At 36.4% G+C, this 22,816-nt stretch overlaps 1 protein-coding gene across 1 annotated transcript in view; it reads right to left on the reverse strand.

Moving 5' to 3' along the window:
• The window catches only part of MALRD1 (MAM and LDL receptor class A domain containing 1), a 239,387-nt gene extending 217,677 nt beyond the window's left edge, over positions 1–21,710 (reverse strand). The window contains exons 1-7 of the mRNA XM_039549861.1: positions 21,548–21,710; positions 17,115–17,255; positions 13,024–13,118; positions 12,781–12,942; positions 8,653–8,746; positions 4,480–4,623; positions 847–1,004 (exon numbers count right to left, since the gene is read on the reverse strand). Of these exons, the coding sequence (XP_039405795.1) occupies positions 847–1,004; positions 4,480–4,623; positions 8,653–8,746; positions 12,781–12,942; positions 13,024–13,118; positions 17,115–17,255; positions 21,548–21,710 (957 nt within the window). The remainder of the gene's footprint in view (positions 1–846; positions 1,005–4,479; positions 4,624–8,652; positions 8,747–12,780; positions 12,943–13,023; positions 13,119–17,114; positions 17,256–21,547) is intronic.
• Between the last annotated feature and the right edge of the window lie 1,106 nt (positions 21,711–22,816).

The following is a 22,816-nucleotide window of genomic DNA, read 5'->3' on the forward strand; positions in this document are numbered from 1 at the left end:
CATGAATACTCAAAGACACAATTGGAAAGAAATAAATTATTTCCATTACCTGTCCTGATTTGAAGACCTCTTGGTTGTGTTACACTTTGGGGTTTTTAGCTTCTTGTCTTTGTGAACAAAGTGGATCTAATTTTTTTAATATGTATATTGTTGGGTGATAAGAATTCAACTCCAGCATCAAGATATGAGAGCCATTAACTTAATGAGAGCAGCTCTACTGCTTTCATTAAGTAGCAGTACAAAGCATCAATACTAACCTATTAAACCAGGTTTTCAAAAGAGAACATCCTAGCATTAGAAAGTCTCAAGGTAAAGGAGGTAAGAAAGATGGAAATAGTTAGCATTGCTAACTGACGTTTGTGTTTCATTCTGACAGGGCTCTTTTAGCTACGAATAGGTAGAAGAATAGAAAACTTACTGCTCTAAAACTTGGGCAAAGAAAAGCAGGTGTTTAATCAAGAACTTTCCAGTCATCTTGAGTGAATGACATCTTTTTTAATATATCTCCATAGACAAAAACACCTATTTTCTTATTTCCATAACAGGAAGAGGGATAGAAAAGCTGTTACTATAGATCTCACCCCTGAAATCTGAAATTATTTAAATTCCATAACAGCTGGGTTTGTCCTTGAAGTCTTATTGCAGAAGATTCACCCATCAAATTAGTTTAGAGCTGATATGGCGAACACCTGGTTTTTGCAATTGCACGGACCAGTGGAATGGCACCAAGTTACTTTTTGCACAAGCTAACTTAGGGGACAGGTATGTAGCAGCAGGTGTATCTTCTTGCATTTTGTCTGGTAACACCTGGCTACCTTTTGGAAATGAACACGTGTTTCTCCTTACCTGATTCATAAGCAGTACTGCCTTGAGAGCACTGCTGTCTGCCATGGAGTAGTGAAACTGAAAATGGCAATTCTTGCTGGAACAATGACACATGGAGCTGTTTAGAGAAGCACTTTCATATAGTGCATTGTCATTAGCTTCTAACCACTCAAAATGGCCTGAAGAAAAAATGAAAGGAAATAAAGGTCACTTTTTCACAGAACACATTTCTCAATCTTTGAAAGTAAGGACAGCTCTCATGTAATTACACCAAAGACCCATCCCAGCAAGAATGAAATCTGATCATCATGCTGATGATGTGACTTGGATGTCATCTGTCTCCTATTAAATAGATATAGATATATATATATCTTCATTTTACTCACAGATAGCCCCAGCAACCAAGAAATATATCACTCGATAGTATCTCAAAGTTTTTACTTTGCATGTTAAAACCTGCAAGAAGTCCCAGCTCAGCCTCCTTACATTTACAACCATTCAATATCTAATGACAAATATGTGTGGAAACTGGGCTTTCTTCCCACTGTGGTTTCCAGGAAATATGCTTTTTACAGCAATGCTTAAAAAAAACAAAACAAAACAAAAAGGCAGTCTGCATTGCTGCTACAGGAAGCAGTCCCATCTGCACTGTGTAATCAAGGTCTTTACTTCTCAGCCAGAACTTCTGCAACAAAATGTTGGAAGCATATTGTCTTTCCATCTGAAGCAGAAAAGCAATTTGTGCTCTTCTTGACCTGCTGGCCCTTATAAAAGCATTCCTACAGAGATCTAAAGGAGTACTCCATCCCCTCAACAGTGTCTATTAGTTTTCAGAAATAAAAAGGCTAAATATTTTTACCAAATAAATCAGCTCTTTCCCCTGCCTCCTGAGTCACTGAATATTTTGCTGCCTTCTGCAGCAACTATTAAAGTAATAAACAAGGACTGACTAAGGGTCTTAAGTTTGCACTTTCTGAGTTTATTTTTCTAAATACAACTTATCTCAAATGAAAATGTTACAAAATCTCAAGGTGAAGGAAGAAAGTGTCATTTCACAAGAAAAATGCTGATCTTTATAAAGAACCATGTATTTTTCCTTTTGTTGCCAGTTTACTCTGTGTTATGCAATGATTTACACTGTAATATATTCTTGCAATTTCCTTGGAATTAAGCTTGTAAATTCATGCCACAGTAACTAGCCCTGATATAAGGAAACATTATAGATTTAACCCAGATTTCTCTCTGACTGACATCAATAAAGCATCTACACTTCTATGACTACTATCTTGTGCATAAAACCAATATACAACATTAGAAGATATGCTACCAAATCTTTATCTAACTTCAGAGTTCTCTGATGCCATTATAAAACCAACCAATTTTAGTTTCTGAGCTCAATGGTAATTAACATTCTTTTCACTCTTTCCTTTCAAGTACCTGAATCTTTAAAAGCAGGGCAAAGAGAAGTTGACATGATTTTTTGACAAGAAAGCAAGTGCACAGGACTAGATAAGCCATAGTCCTATGAAGCATCCAGAATGATCCTGAGTCCAAAGAGGGATGCTTACTCTTCTTTATGGAATATATTTTATGCAAGTACTGTGATTACTTCTGGGGAAAATTGAGGCCTTTTCATAAATGAAGACTACTGAAACTGAAAACTGACTTTTTTAATTTTTCTCACCTCTTCTCTGTGGCCTCTAAAAGTAGAACAGTTTAACAAAGCAATAAAGGAACAAAGAAAAATAGTCTTCCAAGGACAGAAAGTATTTTATTAAATATAAGGATACCAGCAAGGGAGGATTGTTCAAAGACTATAAGAAATCTTTACTTTATAAATATAATTGTCTAGACCTCTGCTTTATAATTTTGCTTCTTACCTCTCTTCTATTCATAGAAGTGAAAGCTTTGATCAAAATCAGAATACAAAGCTTAGTCAAGCTCTATTTGCATTGCAAGTCTGAGCCCTCAAGCGTCGCATTTTGCAGTTTGCATACCATTTCTTTACTTTTTAGAATATTTTTTTTTAATATTCAGCTTCTTCATTTATATCTCAACACATCTGCATGAATAGAAATACTGAATGTATTGAGAGGTCAGCAATCACAGTTCAGATTTTTCAATACTTTCCAATGTTAATGATGAATTAAATTCTGTATATTGTTTTGATGCTTGTTTCTTCACACATTTCTTTATGTCTTGGAAGTACAGGGAATGTCCCCAAGCAGTTAGGGAAATTCAGCCGACTCAGCTCCCTGTTCATATCCATACAACAATGCCCAAGCACCTATATAGCAAACATTTCCAAATATGTTCTCTTTCCATAGACAGTGCTTGTAATATAGTCCTATAAAAGCCACTTACAGAATTCCAGGTTTTTTTCTGTTCTCAATATTGCCTTAAAAGGGAAATCCATACCTGTTAATAGCCCTTAAGGTCTCATGTTAAGGTATGGCACAGATACAACAACTTTCAGGGAGGTTTTTCAAATAAAATCAAATGAAAAGTCTCTCCTTTGTTAGATACCCCAGTGGAAACTAGAAGATGATGTGACTTTTTTCCTCATGTTTAAGGTGGAAAGTATCTGCTGTACTCTATGCTCTCCATTATACATACCTGCAAAAATTCATTTTAACATAGTGTATACACTCAGGTTCTTTTGCTTGCTATTCAGTGATAATTTGACTTACGGTTACTAGACTGTATTGAAATGCATGCTGAAATTTATTTTAAAAGTCTTTCTTAAAATGAAAACAATATCTAACACTCATTCTGCTTCTATCAGCGAGATGTGCTCCATTTCTGTGGGCTCAAAGTTCAAGCAGTAATCTCCACACTCTCAGTTCTTCAGAGCTGCATCACAAACTGCACTATTACAACTAGCACTACTTGACCGCTCTGAAGGCAGTCCCAATACACAAGCCAAACACTTAGCAGGCAAGACAATTCCATCTCACAATAGAACACTGAGAGATTTACATCCATTAAGCTTTCAAAAACCTTTCCCATAAACCCATAGACACATACTACACAGTGACCTCCAAAACAAGTGATGCTCTTTGCTTCTTAAAATTGCAGCTGGGCTAATTTTATTGGTTTTAAGGGTAGGAAACTATTTTGTAGAATAACTGTTTATTTACAGTTTCCCTAATAAAAGGTTTAAAATTAAATTCCAGGCTGTACCTTCAAGCAGAGTAGTACTACACAAGTCAAACTGCCAAGTATCAAAATCAAAACAAAACAGAAAAAAAGTACACACAGGGGCTGTGGGCTTAGATGAATTTGATTTAATTTAATTTCACAAATTCTTCCACAGATCTCATAAAAATAATAAACTGGAGAATAAATCAGCTATTATTTTTGAATTCTTATGTTAAAATATTTCATGGATACCTGAAAAAATTTCATTAATTCTTACAATAAAATATTTCATGTCTTACCAGCAGGAGTGCTCACAATGCCCTTATTAAACAAAACAAAACAAAACAAAACCTAATTTAAGTACAAGCCAAAACAAAACCTAATTTAAGTACAAAATATATACAATTACTTTTTGTAGTTTTGTTCTGTTTTGGCATTGGGGCACCATCTTGCCCTAAAAAGCACTATATTCTTCATGACAGCTAGTAATTTTGAGTTAAATTAAATCCCCACCTTCAGTCTTGTTGCTCCAATCCTTCAGGAAGGAACAGGAGGCAATCTTGTGCCCGGCTTGCAGCTGTGCCCACTGAGCAGGCTTAGCTGGCAGGTCTGAGTGCCACTCGCATATGCCAAGCTCAAAACTGGAAACCTGTGGTGCTAAAAGGCAAAAATAACAATTACTTCTTAAGAAGTCATTATTTATGAGACCATTCCCCATTAGAAAAATATGCTTATTAAACTCCTTGACAACATTTCTGCTTTTTCAAAAGGTTACTTCAAAAGCCCTGTGTATCCCTGGTTGCTGTCCCATATTTCAGCCTGCCATCTTTAATTATTCTAAGAAATCATTTCCTGAAGACAGGTGCTTCTTTCAAAGCAATGGAGTGCTCTTTATGTTAGCCAGTCATCACAACCTTCATGAATTCAATTCCGCAGAGAGAGTTGCCAGGTAATATAAAAAGTGACACATAATAATAAGAAATACCTATTTACTTTCTAGATGATAGCTACAGAAAAATCAATTTTAACTGAGAGGTTAAACTCAGCAGCATCTCCACAATACTTGTAACAGAATACTTCTTTTTAGAGACATAAAGGTTGTGAAAGCATCACCACATATTTTTAAGAGCTTGTTTAAGGGCGCAGCATGCCTGACTAATCTAGTTGCCTTCAGCAATGGTCAGGATTTTAAGCAGGATTGAAGTATGATAATGGAAGTTCCATTTCTTAATGTGATTGCAGGGGAAAGGTAATCTCCTGGTTAAGAGACACTAATAAATAGGAGTCAGGATAGCTCAGAGAAAACATAGAGATTCCTAACTATATGGAGAAAACAATTTAAGGTCAGTATACACAGTTACTGTCTCCTTCATCCGAGAGATGTATTATTCACATTACTGACACCTCAGTGAAATGGCCTGTCCAGCCAGTGCTGCAAACCTTTCATTTCTTCCCTCTTCCAGTGCTGGATAAATGTGCACTTTTTTCAAACCATGTATATTATGCGAGAAAGAGCTTGTCGAAAATTTGTTTTTCATGGAAAATGCAAAATCCCACAAGGGTCTAGAAAAGGATGGCTTTTGTCAAATTTCAACATGCAAAAGAAGTTGCAAATTCTTTCAAAAGGAATCAAGATCTTCTTTTAACACTTTTGAAGTATTGACACAGAACATTTTGAGTCATTCTGTGGTGTTTTTTTTAAATTTAGATTTAGACATTTTTGAGGTTTTGTTTGTTTTGACAAAATACCCATTTTCCATCTCCTAATTCCACAGCATGTCAGATGACAGTAAGATTAGTGTTTTGGATTTTCTGACTTTCATCCCTGTAGCAGTTCATCTCAAATACCCTCTTCTGTAATATTAAAGGCTACGTCTTTGCAGGATTAGAATTAACTAAGGAATTAAGTTTAAGATTTTTTCAGTTGAAGTATTCATACTGGATTTTTGTCAAAATTTATATATCATAAGTAATACATATATAATTACTTCAGTTTCCTGAAAAAAACCCCATAACTTTGTAGTGAGGCTTTGTCACTTCTGTGTTACAAGTGACTTAAGGAGGACAAAAGCCTGATTCTACCTTATAACATTCCACTTTCATGCCTTAGACCTCTTTGCTTTCATCTCTATATGTAGAGATCAGAAGGACAGTCTTAGTGGGGTTCTTCTCATATATAATTCTCTGGCAGTTGAGAGGAAATTCTGCAGAGCAGCCATTTGGATAAGAATATGAAGCCTTTGGACAGAGGGTCTACTAAAGGTATAATTAAAGGAGATTTTGCATTAAGTGTGTTTCAGAAAATAACTTCAATATTTTCTATTCTACAGCCAAAGTATTTTATTTTTCAGCAGCCCATATTCAAATGTATAGCAAAGAGCTGTGGGGGTTTTGAGTGATAACAAACTATTTGGCAGCTGTTGGGGGAACTACAAACTGTAGAGTATCGTAAATTGCTATATTGAAGATAGGGTTTTAGTTGTGTTTTTTTCAATGCATGAAGTTTAGTCTTCAGTAGAATTGGACAACAGACTGAAGTAAGACATTTTGAGAGACAGGGGAGGGATAGAAGGGAAGGGAGAACTTAAAGCATAATGAAATTACTTTTGTATTTAACAGTCACAGTTTGTATCAAGAAACTCCTGAAAGCACAAATATTTAAGGTATTTGACTTACAACCCTTAAAGCACAGTCATACTAATGAAGACAAATGCAGGTCATCTCTTATGTGCATTTATACTGGGATTAAAAATCATGAAGGGTACATTAAAAATGCAAGTTTTAACTAGAAATTTCATGAAATTAAAGTGGTTTTCATTAAGAGTCTACTCATCCAGACATTCCGTAAGGACTAGAGAAAAAAACAGTAGTCTGACCTTTTGTTTTAATTATTGGAAAATGTTCTGTAGTAACATTCCTCTTTCAGGGAGAAAATTAAGATTCTTTGACCCTGTTTCTGGCTGCTGTGAGCCATTTAGATGTCACCTAATGAAGTTGACTTCTCCTAATGAGGAAACACAGGATAAGAACTGGCTCTTATTAGAATATACCTGAGGCACTTAACAGTGCAGCAGCTCAACCTGTAAGACACAGTATGCAGTTCAACAGCTGGCATGTAAGGTGAGTTTAACACCTGGATTTATAAGATATGGTGAGTACATAAATCAGTTTCTTTTTTTTCTTTTTCCCTCTCTTTGAGATGGTATTTCATCTTTATAACGGATTGGTTTTGGTTTAATATTTTTTGCTTTAGAATAACTGTGTTGAAAAATTCAATATTTTTTTTACAGACAGATCTACATCATCTGGCAGGAACTGGTTAAACAAGTACCTAGATTTCTAGAATTTAGCAGTGCATTTTTTTCATTTTATGCCAGCCTTTTATCTGCAGAAATCCTCCAGGGAGCAGAAAGAAGCTGGGTTAAAAATCATATACTTGTCATCTTTACATTGAGGACAAGTTTCAAATTCCATTTCAAATTCATTTTTTCAAAGTAAGCACACTGTATACTTTCCTGAGTTCATAGACAAGAGTACCCAAAATTTTAAATTAGCATCTTTGCCTTTCAATTAATACAGCTAGAAAAGCTTTACAAAACAGAAAAGCAAGTTGTGCCCTGGCATGAAAATATTCATATAATATTTACGTCTATAATTCTCCACTGTAAGAAAGTTTTAACATGAGGAAGCTGACATGATCGAGTTTAGGTACCTGAAACTTCATTTCCCCAATATAGATCCCCTTTTAACTAAATAGGCATGCCTGCTGGCATCATTAAATTAGGGTTTGTATCTTGCTTTGAATGTATCTGCTTGCAATTGCTCAGCACTCTAAGATAGTAATATGCATGTGCATCTCTTTTCAACAGTTTTTTCCTATGGGGAAGTCTATAGAGCACTGTTTAGGAGTATGGTACACACAAAACCAACCATGCAACCTAGCTTGGTCTGTGTCAAACATTGCTTTCCATATCTCAAGTTAAGTTTAAAGTCGAAACCCTCTGTGCCCATGCCAAGAATAAGAGAAAGGAAAACAAAGGAGGTGCTTTGAATCAGGACTGCCCTCACCTGAGGCTGTGACATAGGTGCCACAGGGCAGTACTCTTCTGTAACACAGAGCAGCAAGCAACTTAATTTATGCTAGGGTGGGTAGTGGTCCTTTTCCATGAAAATACATTGGGTTGAAAAGGGAAATAGGAAATGTTTTGCTAAAGAATCCTGGCATGCAGGGATGGTCTGACTGCAGAGATGACCAGCCTGACATTACAGCTCTTGGATGTAGCAGAGCAGAACAGCATAACCCCACCGCACAGCTGAGGATCAGGACCTTTGCGCATTTAGAAATACACAAGTGCCTTGGGAATCTTCCTAGTCAGCTCCAAAGCTTTGCCTGAGCTGGCTGAACACATCAATTCTTCTGCCAAAAACAGTAGATCTTTTTTGCCCACTAAGCCCTACATTTATAATGTATCAGATTTCTTAAAGTATTTATTGTCTTTCTTTGTAACTGTGTTTAGATGTGAGAAGACAGATGATTGTTTAGGAAAATTAAAACGAGCCAAATGAAACCACTTACAGCGTTAAGAAAGCCCTTGAACAACAAAAGGCTTTCCATTGTTTCTTCTTTTCTAATCCAAGGAAAAGACAAAGTACAATGACCTACTCCTGAAAAGCAGGTATTCTTACCACATGCCAAAGAACATCCTTCACTGAAGGTAATATCATCAATGGCAACAGTTTCACCTTTTGTCTGGGTCTCCACCATCCCCCAAAAGATAACCTAAAGAGATTAACAGCAAATCAACAAGAAACGGAATTTACCAGTGTCACAGAAAAAACAAAAGAGCACACAGTATATGCCAGTCTAGCCCATGGAGTTTCTATTGGAAATAAGAGAACTCTAATCACACATTTAACAATTTTGAAGGATTACCATCCTGGCTTTTTCATACATCTGTGGCTTATTCATACAAGCACAGATATGTAGTCCAATCATCTAACTCAAGATTAAAATAAAATTCAACAGGAAGGATCTGAAAATCACAATAAAATGCCTTAAAATCTAAGCAAGGATCGTGACAATTAAAGAATAAAACACAAAGGATTTTGTGTTTTATCAAGTCATTATTCAAGGAGAGACTATAAATGTGAACAATTTCTGGTTGATTTCAGAATTTCTCAGAAACCTGGAGGAAAGTCACAGCAAAAAACCACCATTATTCAGAAGTCTTTAATCAAGTTTTTAGCAAAAAAAAACCTTGAGGAGTACTTGGTCGACCATTATTCTGCTCTAATGTTACAACAGTGATATTTGTTTTCCCTACCAAAGTCTTCTATACAGAAAAAATTACAAATATTTTACATTTCCATCTTAAGGGCAGATTTCAATCCACATTTGTAAATGTACAGACTGTCACAGGTTTTCTGCAGTGGTGTACAAGGGAACTGACTGATCAGTCACAGTGCTTGGGAAAACACAACAAGAAAACATACCAATCAAAACAACCCAACGAATCAATCTTATGAATAACATTCCTTAAATTATTCCCTAGCCACAGCTAGGGATGACACAGCTCCAGAATTTTCCAGAGTCTTGGAGGCACAATCTACCTAGAGATACCTTCTAGCTCTTAATAAGGAATTCACAGTGTTAGCAATAATTTTTCAAATATTACCTTGAGAGTTCAGAAACAATGTTGTGCATAGTTTAACATATTGATGCAGAAAACCTATAAATTATCAAAAATTGGGTTTTTCACTGTACAAGATGACACAACTTATCCAATTATATGACCATTATGTTATGAGTGGGAATTGTTTTGAGGGGTGTAACCTTTTGTCTTTTGTTCGTTTCTCTGAAGCTGCAGTTGGCTTGCACAGGAAGAATGGCAGCCATATCCCATTCAAAAATATGTTTATATGACTGAAATGCAGCATCATGGAAATTCACTCATTTGATTTAGTTCAGAGAACAGTATTTTGAATTCCTGAATTCTGCTGCAATGATATGTGCAGTTAATGTGTACTTTCATGACATCCCCACTAGAAGGACAAAAAGTGTATTTATATTTTCTGTTTCTATCATTACATTATTTCAGATAAGTTTCTAAAACAATATAGTGCACTGTTTTATAATTAGAAAGAAGAAACAAGAAATATTATTTAATATCAAGGATTTGACAAATATTTCACCTTTGCAGAGTGCTGTTTCATTGTGAACTCAAAATTCAGTTATTAATAGCTTCATTTTTAATGTATATCTTTCTGTAGCTTGCAGATGGGTTTTCAAAGATTTTATTATATAGTGAAACAAAGTGACTTAGACAATGCTAAAGAGGGACTAGCTCACTTTGCTGGTCCAAAATCAGAGGCTGCTTCAAGGTCATATTCCATTATAGCCCATTAAGTCTGTATGAACTTGTGTTTCCCCAAAACTCATGAACAGTCTCTCAACTTCCCCACTTCCAGAAGATAATATTGCTAGATGCCTCCAGCTGCTCTTGTATCTAAAAAATATTATACAGGCTTTACTGGTGCAGATGCCCAGCTGACCCCCGCTGAGTTCAGTCTAATACCAACCAAACAGACTCACACCCAAGTTTACTCCAGCAAGGAATCATTCCGTTTTCTTTCTCATACAAAGTCTAGAGTTCCTTAAGCTCACAAGTCAATAACAAAAAGAGTCTACTTAGTGGCACTTTTTGCTCATATCTGCCATGATCTGTATCTATGCAATATCTGTGAGCACCAGAACAAATTAACTTTGCGGCCCCATTAGTGGGATGAAAGTTCTAGGTGGACTGTAGGTGGGATCAAACACAAGCTGGACTGACTCCACAGTGCAGCCACAGGGACAGATTGCCAGCACAGCAGCAAAGCACAAGGTAGAATAGGAATCAAGCACAAAGACAGAAATGAACCCCAAGCCTAGAACCCTTTCCCTTAATGAATTCTAGGAGACAGAAATTTGTTCTCAGTAAATAAGAGGAAAAGTAGCTTAGAAGAAAAAATCATGACACAGTTCTACAAAACCCAGCCAAAACAGACATACTGAGTTTGCTACTTGTTCAGTAGCTAAATCACTGACAATCTTTTTATTTCAGAATTCCAAAAAATGGAGATTTTTAAGTGCCAACATGAAATTCTGTAACCCATAAATATAATCCAGACTCTTAGTAGGAAGAGACTTAAGTGTTAAACAGTCAACATCAAAATGAGCAAAGAAAATAAGCAGTGGAGGTTCAGAGATTGATTTTAACTAACATCTCACTTCAAAAATATTTGTAAAATTGACAAAAGTATTAAAGCACCCTATTTCAAAGTGATTTGTACATCCAAATAAAAATTATGTCTCCCATCATTTTTTTTCCATAGAAACATTAATAATCAAAATTTTGTCTTGAAAAATGCCACAGGTATCCCTGTAGGCTAAGTATCTTGTCATATAAAAGAACAAGTGCAAAAGGGCAAGTGAGTTGCATTCAGTTCTATGACAGTGACATCTTGCATGTATTCACTGGAGCAAAATGTGCAAACAAAGAAGAAAATTTGCTCAGCTTCAGACTCTAGGTTTTGTGAGAGGCTGAGCTGTATTTCTTAAACTAGTTGTAATGATTACTGCACTAAGTTTGACACCTGCCTCTTTAAAGCTGGACTCTGCCCATCAGTTCACTTGATAGAGGCCAAAGGATAACCAGGTTTGCAAGCAATGATCTAATTAGGATTTGACCTAGCAATTCAGAGGAAGTAGATGCCATATTATATTAACCATTCCCGGACTCGGTCAATTTTCCAAATAATATGAAGCATGAAAAAATTAAATCTAGAAGTAAACCCTTCCAGTACAACCTCAGATTGCTATATATACTCTCCTATCAGGTAGAGGTAAGTTATTGACCAATACCAGCACTGATACTTGTGTTGAGTTGGGTACGGGTATTTTGCAATATACATTCTCAGAAGGGTTGAGCAGGCCAGTATTACTTCAAGCATCAAGATCCTGTTGGATGCTTTAGCACAATATGCAAGTCAAGTAATTATGTTACTCATTTGGTGTATTGAAATGAGGTTGTGCTGCTATGCCTTCAGGTTTGTATGCTGAGCAACTTCACAGTAACTGCTGTAGCAGGAAAGGCCTCTCATTTTCTGCTCTGCTCCCCACCTTCTCTCCAGTATTACACATGACAGAGAGTGTACATCACCCACAATATTACAGCCCTAAGTTACATTTACTATGCTAATGTGCTCTGTAAATGCACATGTAATAACATTTAAATAGCTTATGACATTTGCATTGCTCTTCAGTAGCTTTGAGCAAAATAAAACCGCACACATGTGTTCTGTTACAAAGGCCCAAAGCTGCAATTAATAGTTAAGTACTGTGTTTGGCACCTGCAGCACCCCTGTAGAAAAAAGTACCTCATAGTATAAAATGCTGTTTCCCATACAAATGAAACCTTGAGTTTATCAGTCCCGTTAGGCTGCGGCTAAGAGAATACTGTACTGAAAGTTAAGATCAGAAGTATATCACCTCTATGGGCTGGTAGATAATTTATGGCTCAATGAGACTGACTTTTATTTAAGACACATGCACAGTTCAAGCAAAGTTTGATATTAGTTTTAACACCATTAAGAGATAAGGACAAGCTGCATCTGCTAATGCAAACTATGATCTTCAAAATGGCTTTTTTCTTGTTTACCTCATGATAGTGCTGTCTTTCCATTTACAAAATATTTAGTGCTGACCTATTAAAAAGGCCCACAGTTTATAACCCATTTAAGAAGTCTCCTTTACAGCTACCTCAATTTACTAACCTGATACTTTTCGGTGCTATTGATTGTGATGTTATTTACATTCCACTGATTTCGTAGTTCTCCAGACACTTGCCAAATATTTGTAATGGTATCTTCAGAGTGCTTTTGAAGCCCCACCATCAATGCTCCGCTCATTTGACTGACCCAATAATGAAATCTAATCTAGGAAAAATAAGAACATCTGATTATTCTAGGGAAATACTACGGCAAAGAATGTAATACAAGGACTGTGTATTAAAATACCTGGCAAATGTGTTCTTCATCAGTTGGAAGGAAAACATTTGTCCTTAAAGTTGCAGAAGATGATTGCATTTCAGAGGACAATGAGAGGAAATAAGCTATTAAAAGGAATAAAAAGAGAAAATTTAGAAGCTTGGAAAAAAAAATCAACAACAAAACACGAAGAGCAATATGCACAGGTATAAATTAATAACCAAAAAGCCAGCTAGAATTGTTTCCTCAGAAAAGATTAATAGCACTTGTAGCCATTGTGTTCCAAGCTTTTTTTCATGTTCAATATTGTCATGGTATTGCTCCATGTTCCAGCCAAAATTTTAAGTAGGATTCCAAAATGTTTCATGTGGTGATGGCTTGAATACTCAACTTGGAAGTGCAAAATTTTGGGACAAAGTGAGACTAACTCAGAAAGCTGATTAAAGACTTTAAACTCCAACTATTGAATAGATAACATATTTCATGCCTAAACATCAAACTGCCATAAGCAACAATACACATTTATCATGACAATTCAGGTCTCTGAGGAGATGGTGGAACATGGGAGAGAAGACTGTGGTGTGTTTATAGGTTCTGCTGGTGTTCAGATAGGTGTCTGGTTTCTGGCTGCTGGGAAAATTCCCTCACTGCAGAGAGAAGGTTGTGGTATCCCTGTACACATTCCCAACATAAAAAGCTGTCTTCAGAATTTCAAAGCTACCATTAAAGGTACCATTATCTTTCATTTACAAAACAAGCCCTTGCTTCACTTGAAAGTCTAACAGCTCAAGAGGAGTCAGTGAACCATGGTTGTTGTCCTGACCTTTGATTGATTGTGTATCTTCCTAAAAATATTGTTTCAGGTCTTATGAAAGATGGAAGGCAACCACCCTTTTTTAGGATATCAAACACTGCAAGTCAAAATTTGGCTCTTCCTGAACATGAAGATTTCAGAGATGTTAGATGTTAAAGGATGCAAGAGGAAATATAAAGAATAGAAAAAGACTCAATCTATTTTTAATCCTTTTTCTTCCTTTCTCTTCTCCTTCCCAAACTCCAAACAATGTCAAGTAAACTGTTGTCCTCTGACATTAACATTCTAATGAAAGGAGGAAGATGAAAGAGAAAAAAAGCCAAGTGGGACTTGGAATTTAAAAAAAAGGATTAAAAAAAAAAAAAGGAATAAAAAAAATCATAAAAATAAAGACTATTACATTAACAAAATATTAGAGGATAAATCAAACCATCTAAATACTTAATTTATTAAACTACCCACCTTGACCTCTCATCCTTATGTGGAACTGGAAAGCCCCTGATGAAGCACCACCAGCCCAGCTCCGGTCTGGAGCCAGCTGAGCAATCCCACAGAGGAGCATTTTGCAGCCTGATACCAGGGCAATGGCCATGCTGACCCCAGGTTTTAGACCTTTCCTGACTGCTCAGACAGCACTTTCAGAGCCTGCCAGCTGCAAGGATCTACCTTGTTCCTACCCACAACAGATGGCTTGGTGCCTCTGCAGAGCCCTGTTCCTGACTCCAATCTGTTCCATTGGATGTTAGCTTCCATGAAATTTTGAAACTTTTCTTTTAGTTCTCCGAAAATAAATGTGTCTAAGAGTTAAAAATATATTTTTCACTGCCACAGGATTTTTTACACAGATGGGGCAGAAACAGTAATTTTAAGAAATTCTTTGAACATTCATCTCAAATTGGACCTTTGCATAGAGAGTAGTTTCAGCTAGCAAAATCAGGTTGTGTTTTGGTTTGGGTTTTTTTCAAAGTAGTTGTCACTGGTCTGCTCAATTACTTTTTCAGTGAGAAAAAAAAGAGCCGTGAGAGACTGACCTAAAGAAATGTTTTGGGTTCTACTAAATACATACATAAATCTTCAAAGGAGTTAAATTTACCAAGGGATCTTTGCTTTTCTGCTAGTGTGTATGTATTATCCTGATGGCAGGAAGTCTTCCCTTTAACACTCTGCCACAGAGCATACTCTGCTCGCTTGTCACAATAGAGAATCATTTCTGGGTTTTAAGCAGGATACAACATAAAACTGATTACATAGGCTGTTGAGTCACCAGCAGTGGGAAAACTTGACTCACTGCCATAAGAAGATAAATATTTCCTAGGCGATTAGAACCGGCATTTAGAAAATGAAAGTACAGTTCAGACATTCTCCAGGTAGAAAAATAAAAGCAAATTAATAAAATATATTTAAATCTCCTTAGCTATTCAGTTCACAGATCTGAGTACACAGCCTCTCAGAAAGCTGAATAGCTGCAAGTATTCAAGCTTCCTGCTACCTGAATAAAATAACTTAGATCAACATGACGACTGGACAATTCAGACCTGGCAGACACAGCAGTGACTGAATGCCCAAAACAAGTAAATGTGAACATACAGGTGACTGAACAGTTTGTTTTGTCTATAACAAACACTTCAGTTGATGATTCTCAATCTTTTGGTAGCTTTGGCTGTCTATATAAGTAAAATTTTCCGTTCCCCACTAGTTTTTTGCAAGATAAGTGTAACCTATTTTATGGTTATAGGAGCATATTTCTGGCCTTTGTTATGTCCTGATGTGGTGTGTACTAGCAATTATGCACAAATCCTAGAAACTTCAACTACAGCAAGACTGTTGTCTGGCTAACCTATTTAGATTCCAGCCAAGAGTTTGCTACATTTGTATTCCATGGTACTTTTGGGTTTTTTTAATGTGTTTCTTGATCAGAAGTGTTTTATTATTTTAAAGATAAACTATTTCACAATTTGCATACTTGAAACAAAGCTTAAGTTTATGAAAAATGTTTGGCAGCTGCTCATATTTTTGTGCTAGTATCAGTTTAAATCAATGCTTATTCAAGAGCAACCTTATGTTTGGAAGCATAATACTCACAGCAGTGCTTCTGTGATACACACAAGCAAAACCTGAAGTTGCTAAAACCATACCACATGTATAAAGTTTCCTAATTGCAGAGTATCATGAGAGTTAGCCACTGTGAAATGAGAACTTGAAGTGATCAGAAGGAAAAGGTAGAGTGGGGTTTTTTGTTGTTTTTTTCAATAAAAATGTTTAAACTTGGGTTCCATTTTCATCTGCTGATTTCTAAGCAAGTTTTCCCTTCATTCACCTTGAAACCACCAGTTTATACTCATCAGGTCAGGGAACTTCTACCTGTTTGGTACCTTATGCAATGTGTAAGAGATGCTACTTTAGAACAGTGAAGATTTCCACGCTCCCAGATCATCACAGTTTGGGAAAAAGGTGTAAAGCACGTGGGCTAATCACAACAACACTTGCATCCCACATAGGATTATCTTCTTGTACCTGCTCCAACACCGCATGCCTGCCTCCGGGTGCTCACACTGAGGGCTGCCAAAGTACTGCTTGTGCCCAGGAGAGATGAGAGGGTGTGGGTGGAGATGAAGGGAAAGAGAATAACAAAAAATATGGAGAACTAAACAGTTATTGTATTACAGTACGTATTACAGAAGGAAAAGCAGGATTAATTTGGCCATAGGACAAGTATAAAGGGTATGTTCTGTCTGAGAACAGAGAAAAGGAATTACTTAGTTGAGAGTCTTCAAGGCAAAGTAGAATTGTAAGAAGATTTAGAAAGAAGCTGGCTCAAAGACAGACTATCAAAGCTTATTCTGTCTCCAGATACAAAGTCCTCCTCTCTCAAAATATTTGAAACAGTAATATTAGCCACAGATAATAGATATACAATCCAGGCATTTACCAGTCCAAGAAAACATGAAAATATGTCTCAAAATTTCTAAACTTTGCAATCATCAAGACTGAATTTATAACCCAGTATCTCCAAAACAAGTAAAGATCACTCTGCTAGATAAGCACATCTTTTGAAATGGATTATTTACTCCTCTATGATAACGAGAATTGCTTACTGGAATACTGTCTTTCCCCATCCCCCCCCGCCCCTCAAATTCTGGATTATTGTATTTGCAATCACCTAACAACGTAAGACATAACTGCTCAGAAAATACATAGCTGAATATAATTCAACTATCAAGAAATTAGCAAAATGTAGCAAACTAAATAGAAAACTACCTAATTTGTAAGAGTCCGTGGCTTCCTCAAAGAACATGAGGAGTCTTACCACTCTCATTCCCACTGTGGTCAGAATACGGTGGTCCCATGCCAGATTGGCCATTTCTTCTTATCCAGACAGGATGTAAATTGAATTCAGGAAGAGCTTTGCACAGATTGGTTTCAAAATCACACTTGTCCCAGGAGGAACCTGAATTGAAGAAAACAAACAAAAAATTAAAAGCTTAAAAACAGAAGCAAAAGAGTATTTTTTCACCATCACTTGCTGTTTAATTAACACACAGAAACACTCTGAACAGGGCCCGAAAAAAAATCATGAACAAAGAAACAGCACAGTGGAAGAGAGACAAGTGGGAATGAAAACGAACATTGGAAAAAAACCCCAAACAAAGAACCAAGTCCTTCCTTCACCAAACCAAATCCAAACTCGTCTGCTTATATTTTATTACTATAATATATGCTCTTCTCATCACAAACGTGTGTGTAGTTACCTTTTTGTAGGAAACTCTCCAAGCTAGTATAGTTTATATGCAGAGACTGTTCTTAAAATACACTGCAGCTCTAAGGAAAAGAATTTGTCCAGAGTTCTTGCATAGAAAAACAAAGACTTAACATCAGGATGTAATCAGATAGCAATTTTTTTGTATTCCACATCATTAAAACAAGAGATTAAACGAGTCCTCAGAACCCAGTTTGGTGTACGAGTTCATTCAGGCAATTTGAGGAGGGTATGTGACCAGATAAATAATTACTTCCTGGGATGGAGGGACAGATTTTGGTTTCTGCACGGGTGTCAAAAAGCTCTTTATGCATCATATCCAAGCTGAATGAAAGTGCCTGGATGTGCTTGACAGGCTAGATATCCCCATTCCTTGAAGAACTTATTGTGGTGGTGGAAGGATTTAATTAAAAAAAAAAAAAGTCTAAGTAGAGGCAGCTGTAAAGAGCAAACTTTTTGCAACTTCAGCCCAAGCAGGGTGGCCAGTATGTGGTTCTGTCTGTGGATTTCATGTCCTGTGTGGAAACTTTCTGTTTCCCTGCCCTTTGTCTTACACAGCAGAGGAAAATGGGTTAAGACCCTGCCTTCTAATTGGGATTCTGGTTAGACACAAGAACTACAATGACTTCACACTCCCTCTCAAATTGGTGCTTGCTCCAGGCCCCAGCTAATGCCTTTGGTCTAGTCTGTATTATCACAGTTCACTAGTCATTTTAAATAAAGTTGCAACTGCAGCATTTATAGTCACACTATGATGTTCAATTTCATGACTTTCATATTCATGTCAGTTTACTGCAACTATTAATTACAAGGTGAGAGAGGGGAAAACAGAAATAATTCACACAAGCATTCCAGACTCAAGTTAATGTGCAGATTGGCTGAATCATCAACCAAATTTTTATTGATGCTTTTATTCCTTGGATGTTTAAGTGGCTAAAAAGCATGTCAGATGTTCATCAAAAGCACAAACACTGCTGAAGCATATCTGCTTCACATTGCATGAAATGAACTAAATCATCTTCAGTATTTCTTCAGGAATTTTCTCATACCTGAAAAAACAATTGCAAATTAATATGCATGAAATAGCAAGAATTGTACCCTTTAAAATTAATTTTTAGGTTTTAAATTAAAAATTAATCATCATTATTTTCCAAAGCAATATTCATTTTCACAGAAAATATAACTTCAAAGCAAACCAATGTAAATTTGCTGGAAGATAGATTTACAAAGGTAAAGTCACTGCTTAGAGAGGAAAAGTTCAGAAGGATGAAATGTGTGGGATTTTTTAGACAACTTTTGCTGAATTTCCTGTGAGCAAAAAAATTATCTAAAATAACCTCTACAAAAAAATTCCAAGTGTTCCGGGAAGAGACTACAGTTAAACATTCTATTTTAAGTGTGTGTGTGTATAAAATCTCAGTTTGGGATATTCTAGGAACAAAATATTTTTAAGAGTAGTTAGTTATCATTAATTTCCTGGCAAATATTTTGCAATATGAAGATCAAATGAACAATAAAAACTGGAATTCCAACTTTTATATATTTTCACTGCAGAAGCTTCCTTAAATTTGAGCAAAGCCCAAGGGAAAGAGCAGGAACCTGTCACCAACATGAGATCAGGATCTGAAACCTAAGCAGAAAAATAATTTTGCAATAATCCCAAATCACAAGAAAGAGTGGCAGCAGGACAAATCTTAGATTCGACAGCCTGATCTGTATCTTCATGTCTGACAGCTGATTTATCTCCTGAAGTAATCCGGAGCATTATCCAAGCAGTCCCAGCATGCAGCCTGTCCCTCAAAGCCTAGTTCTACACCTGTGGCTCATTCATATGAAATACAATATAATTTCATATTTAGGTTTTTACAGAGCCCATAGACTCATTTTTCTATAATGCTCTTTGGAGAAACCTTTAATTCCCTTCTTTCATATAAGTATTTCTCTATAGCTGTATTCCTTCAACAAGCCAGTGTAAAAAGCCTCCATAAAAAAATAATGGAAGAGTGCACCTCTTGTTCCATATTCTACAATCACAATAGAAAATGCTGCCTGGAGGAAATGCCCTTTCCAGGGAAATTAAGACCAAGCACAATCAGAATTTCAAGGCTATGCAGCAGAACTCAGGATAACCATCTCTTGTGCAAGTGATAAAAATCTATTCTAATCTGAGATGTGTTAGACATGTTAGGGAATTCAACAGGCATAATTTGCAGCCATTGCCATTTAATACATTTTTGTACAGCTCCAGAAACTTACAAAAATGTACTGATATCAAATACAGTCTTAACAATTGCTCTATTTGCAGAGAAATAAAAGTCAAGTATCCAAGATTTGATTCTAGACTCCTGTTCCAAACAGATCTCTGCATCCTCTTTGGATAAAACAGGGAGTCTTATCAGAGAAAGAAAAACTTTACATAGCTGGACACACAACTGTAATTTGAAGAACCTAGATTTAAGTCACTGCTCTTTCTCACAGATTTCAGCTGAATACAGTGATTGCTATCAGTTTTAATTAGCAGTTTTCAGTGTGGACAGAAAGACACAGGCTCATCTAAAGACCATCTCTTTTATATTTAAAGTGAAATTTAAAATCCCAACAAAGGTGGTAGCTTCCTTTGTTGCATAGTGAGTAGAAGAACTTAGATAAGATTTTTAGTTAGAATTAAAATTTTTGATAAATACAAGCTCTTCTTTGCATTCAGAACAAGAAATCCTCAAGGAGAAGGATTATCTTATGCGTCTGTCCTGGTTTCAGCTAGGGTAGAGTTAATTTCTTCTCAGTAGCTGTTACAGTGCTGCTTTGGATTTGGAATGACAGTGTTGTTGATAACACACTGATGTTTTGGGTTTCTGCTAAGTCATATATATCCTATGGCAAGGACTTATTTTGTCCCTTTGTCTCATGCTCTGCCAGTGAGGTTCGCAGGGTTAGCGCAGTTGATCAGAGCCTGGTGCGAATAATACCAAGGCTGTAGGTATGGTCTGCAGATGGGCCATGCACTTAAGAGTTGGACCCAATGATTCTTTTGGGTCCCTTCCAACTCAGAATATTCTGTAATTCTGTGAAAAAAATAAAAGAAAACCACCAAAGCTTTGGGGGAATATAGCTGGGAAAGGTCATGGCCAATGTATAAACTGGGGGGAGTGGCGAGCAATTGTATTGTGCATCACTTGCATTTTTTTCCTTTTTATTAATATTTTGATTTATCATTATTACCCTTACCATTATTGTATTTTACTTTATTTTTATTTTCAATTTTCAAACCCTTCTAATCTCTACACACAAATTTTACTTCAAATCTCCTTTACATTCCAGCATGAGCAAGTGACTGTGGTGTTTCATCTCCAGCTGAGCTTAAAAACCTGACATTAAATTATTTGCAGCACCATTCCGTAGTACAGTATTCTGGAAATACTAGAGTTCTGATGCAAATTTTCTCAGACAATAGCAGTTAAAATTCACTCTCGCCACTTAGATCAATTCCTTACAGGAAACAGCACCAATAGTATTTATAACCAATTAATGTCACAAAGCCAGGATAATCAGCTCACGAATTCAAGAAAATTTCCAGCCTTGTCTAGGCAAAAAAAAAAAAAAAAAAAGCAGCGCTGTTGTAGCTTATACGTTGGTCTAGGAATTTTGGATTAAAACTGAATTCTATCAAACAATTTTACCACAAATTAAAGAAAAATGTATTACTTGCCTGATCTGCACTGAATTTGGATGAGGAAACACTTGCTTTGCCAAATAATATCCATTTGAAGATTTCTTAGAGCCTTGCACTTCACAAATGTTGAAATAAAAAAGAGCAGGAAAAATCAAACTGAAGCTGGAAAAACCTTTCTTAAAAAATGAAATGAAGAGGGTAAAAAAAGAATTCTCAAACATTTTTTAACATAAAAAAATCCCCCTAGTTCTCTCCGCTGTTGCATTCGGTTACCAAACTGTATCACACTTCTGCTAAGGCCCATGAGACTTACCTTGTTTCTCATCACTGCTGTCCCCACACCAGCTGGTAGAGATGCAGACTTCTCCAGGTGGCGCAGAAGAGCCATTACAGCACTGGCATCCACTTGCTGTGGATGACTGAGTATCCACCGGAGCAAAGAAACACAACACATAGACATGTATCAGCCTCTTCATGGGCTAGGTTATTATCCAAGCCTTCACTTGGAAAACAATTACTGAAACTGCCTAGTACTGGTCATGAAGTGCCTTTGACCAAGCTGTGTTTACACACATCTCTCTCAGAGATGTTTTTAGAATCTCTCTTTTTGAACCTGAAGGTTACAGGAAATACGGCTTCTGCAAAGCAGTGACTTTCAACCTGGTGTGTCTTGGGATAATATTTAACTGAATTATAACGTTTTATGACTAAAAAATGTTGGCACATGCTATGCAAGTCAACTGTATATCATTAACTTACTGATTGGATTTATTGCTTAGTGATTTGAAAATATATTACAAAAGAAAGCAACAGGAAAACAAAGTAGAATTACTAAATGACCAACATTCATAAAGATCTCTATTTGCTCAGAAGGAGTTGACGAATGCTTACAAAATGTATGAAAAGTTTGTACATCAGATGTAAAAAACAGTCAAGAAATTCAAAGTTGATTTTGCATCAGAGTCCTTTGTATGAGAATGTTTTAGTAATGCCTTTCACCATGTTTCAATGTTTCACCAAAACATACTGGTTCTGGCCATGCTTTTAGACTGATGACTCAAGGATCTTCAAATGGAGGAGGGGGACTTGGGAGGGAGATCCGGACAATCAGAAAAGCCAGCCTTGTGAGAGAAAATTGAATCAACTTGTTTCATCAACCTAGAATCACATGAAATCAGGGAAATTGTTTTAATGAAGTACCTTAAACTCTTTAGATGCCCCAAACCCGGGGATGGAGAGATAGTAGGTGAAAGACAAGATTATTGTAAAAGTAAAGGACAATATTAGCCCAAGGCGAATGATGGTGAGAACTAGACAAAATAAGTCTGGCAATCATGTAAACATGGCACTCCGTTAATAGGAATAGTGAGACAAAAAAAAATTTCCCAAGTGACTGCTTGTAAAAGTAACTGATGCCAACATGTCTGGAGATTTTGTCACCGGCAAATTCACAAAATCAAGTCAGGGGAATGCACATTCCACTGTGCATAACTCTGATTTGCCTGTTAGACCTGGTGAGCAGAAATAAGACAGGATATATCTCTGTAACTAAAGTATACTGATTGGAAAGCACAAGTGCCGC

This window comes from Corvus cornix, chromosome 2 (assembly GCF_000738735.6).
Source record: "Corvus cornix cornix isolate S_Up_H32 chromosome 2, ASM73873v5, whole genome shotgun sequence".
NCBI classification, from domain to species: domain Eukaryota; kingdom Metazoa; phylum Chordata; class Aves; order Passeriformes; family Corvidae; genus Corvus; species Corvus cornix.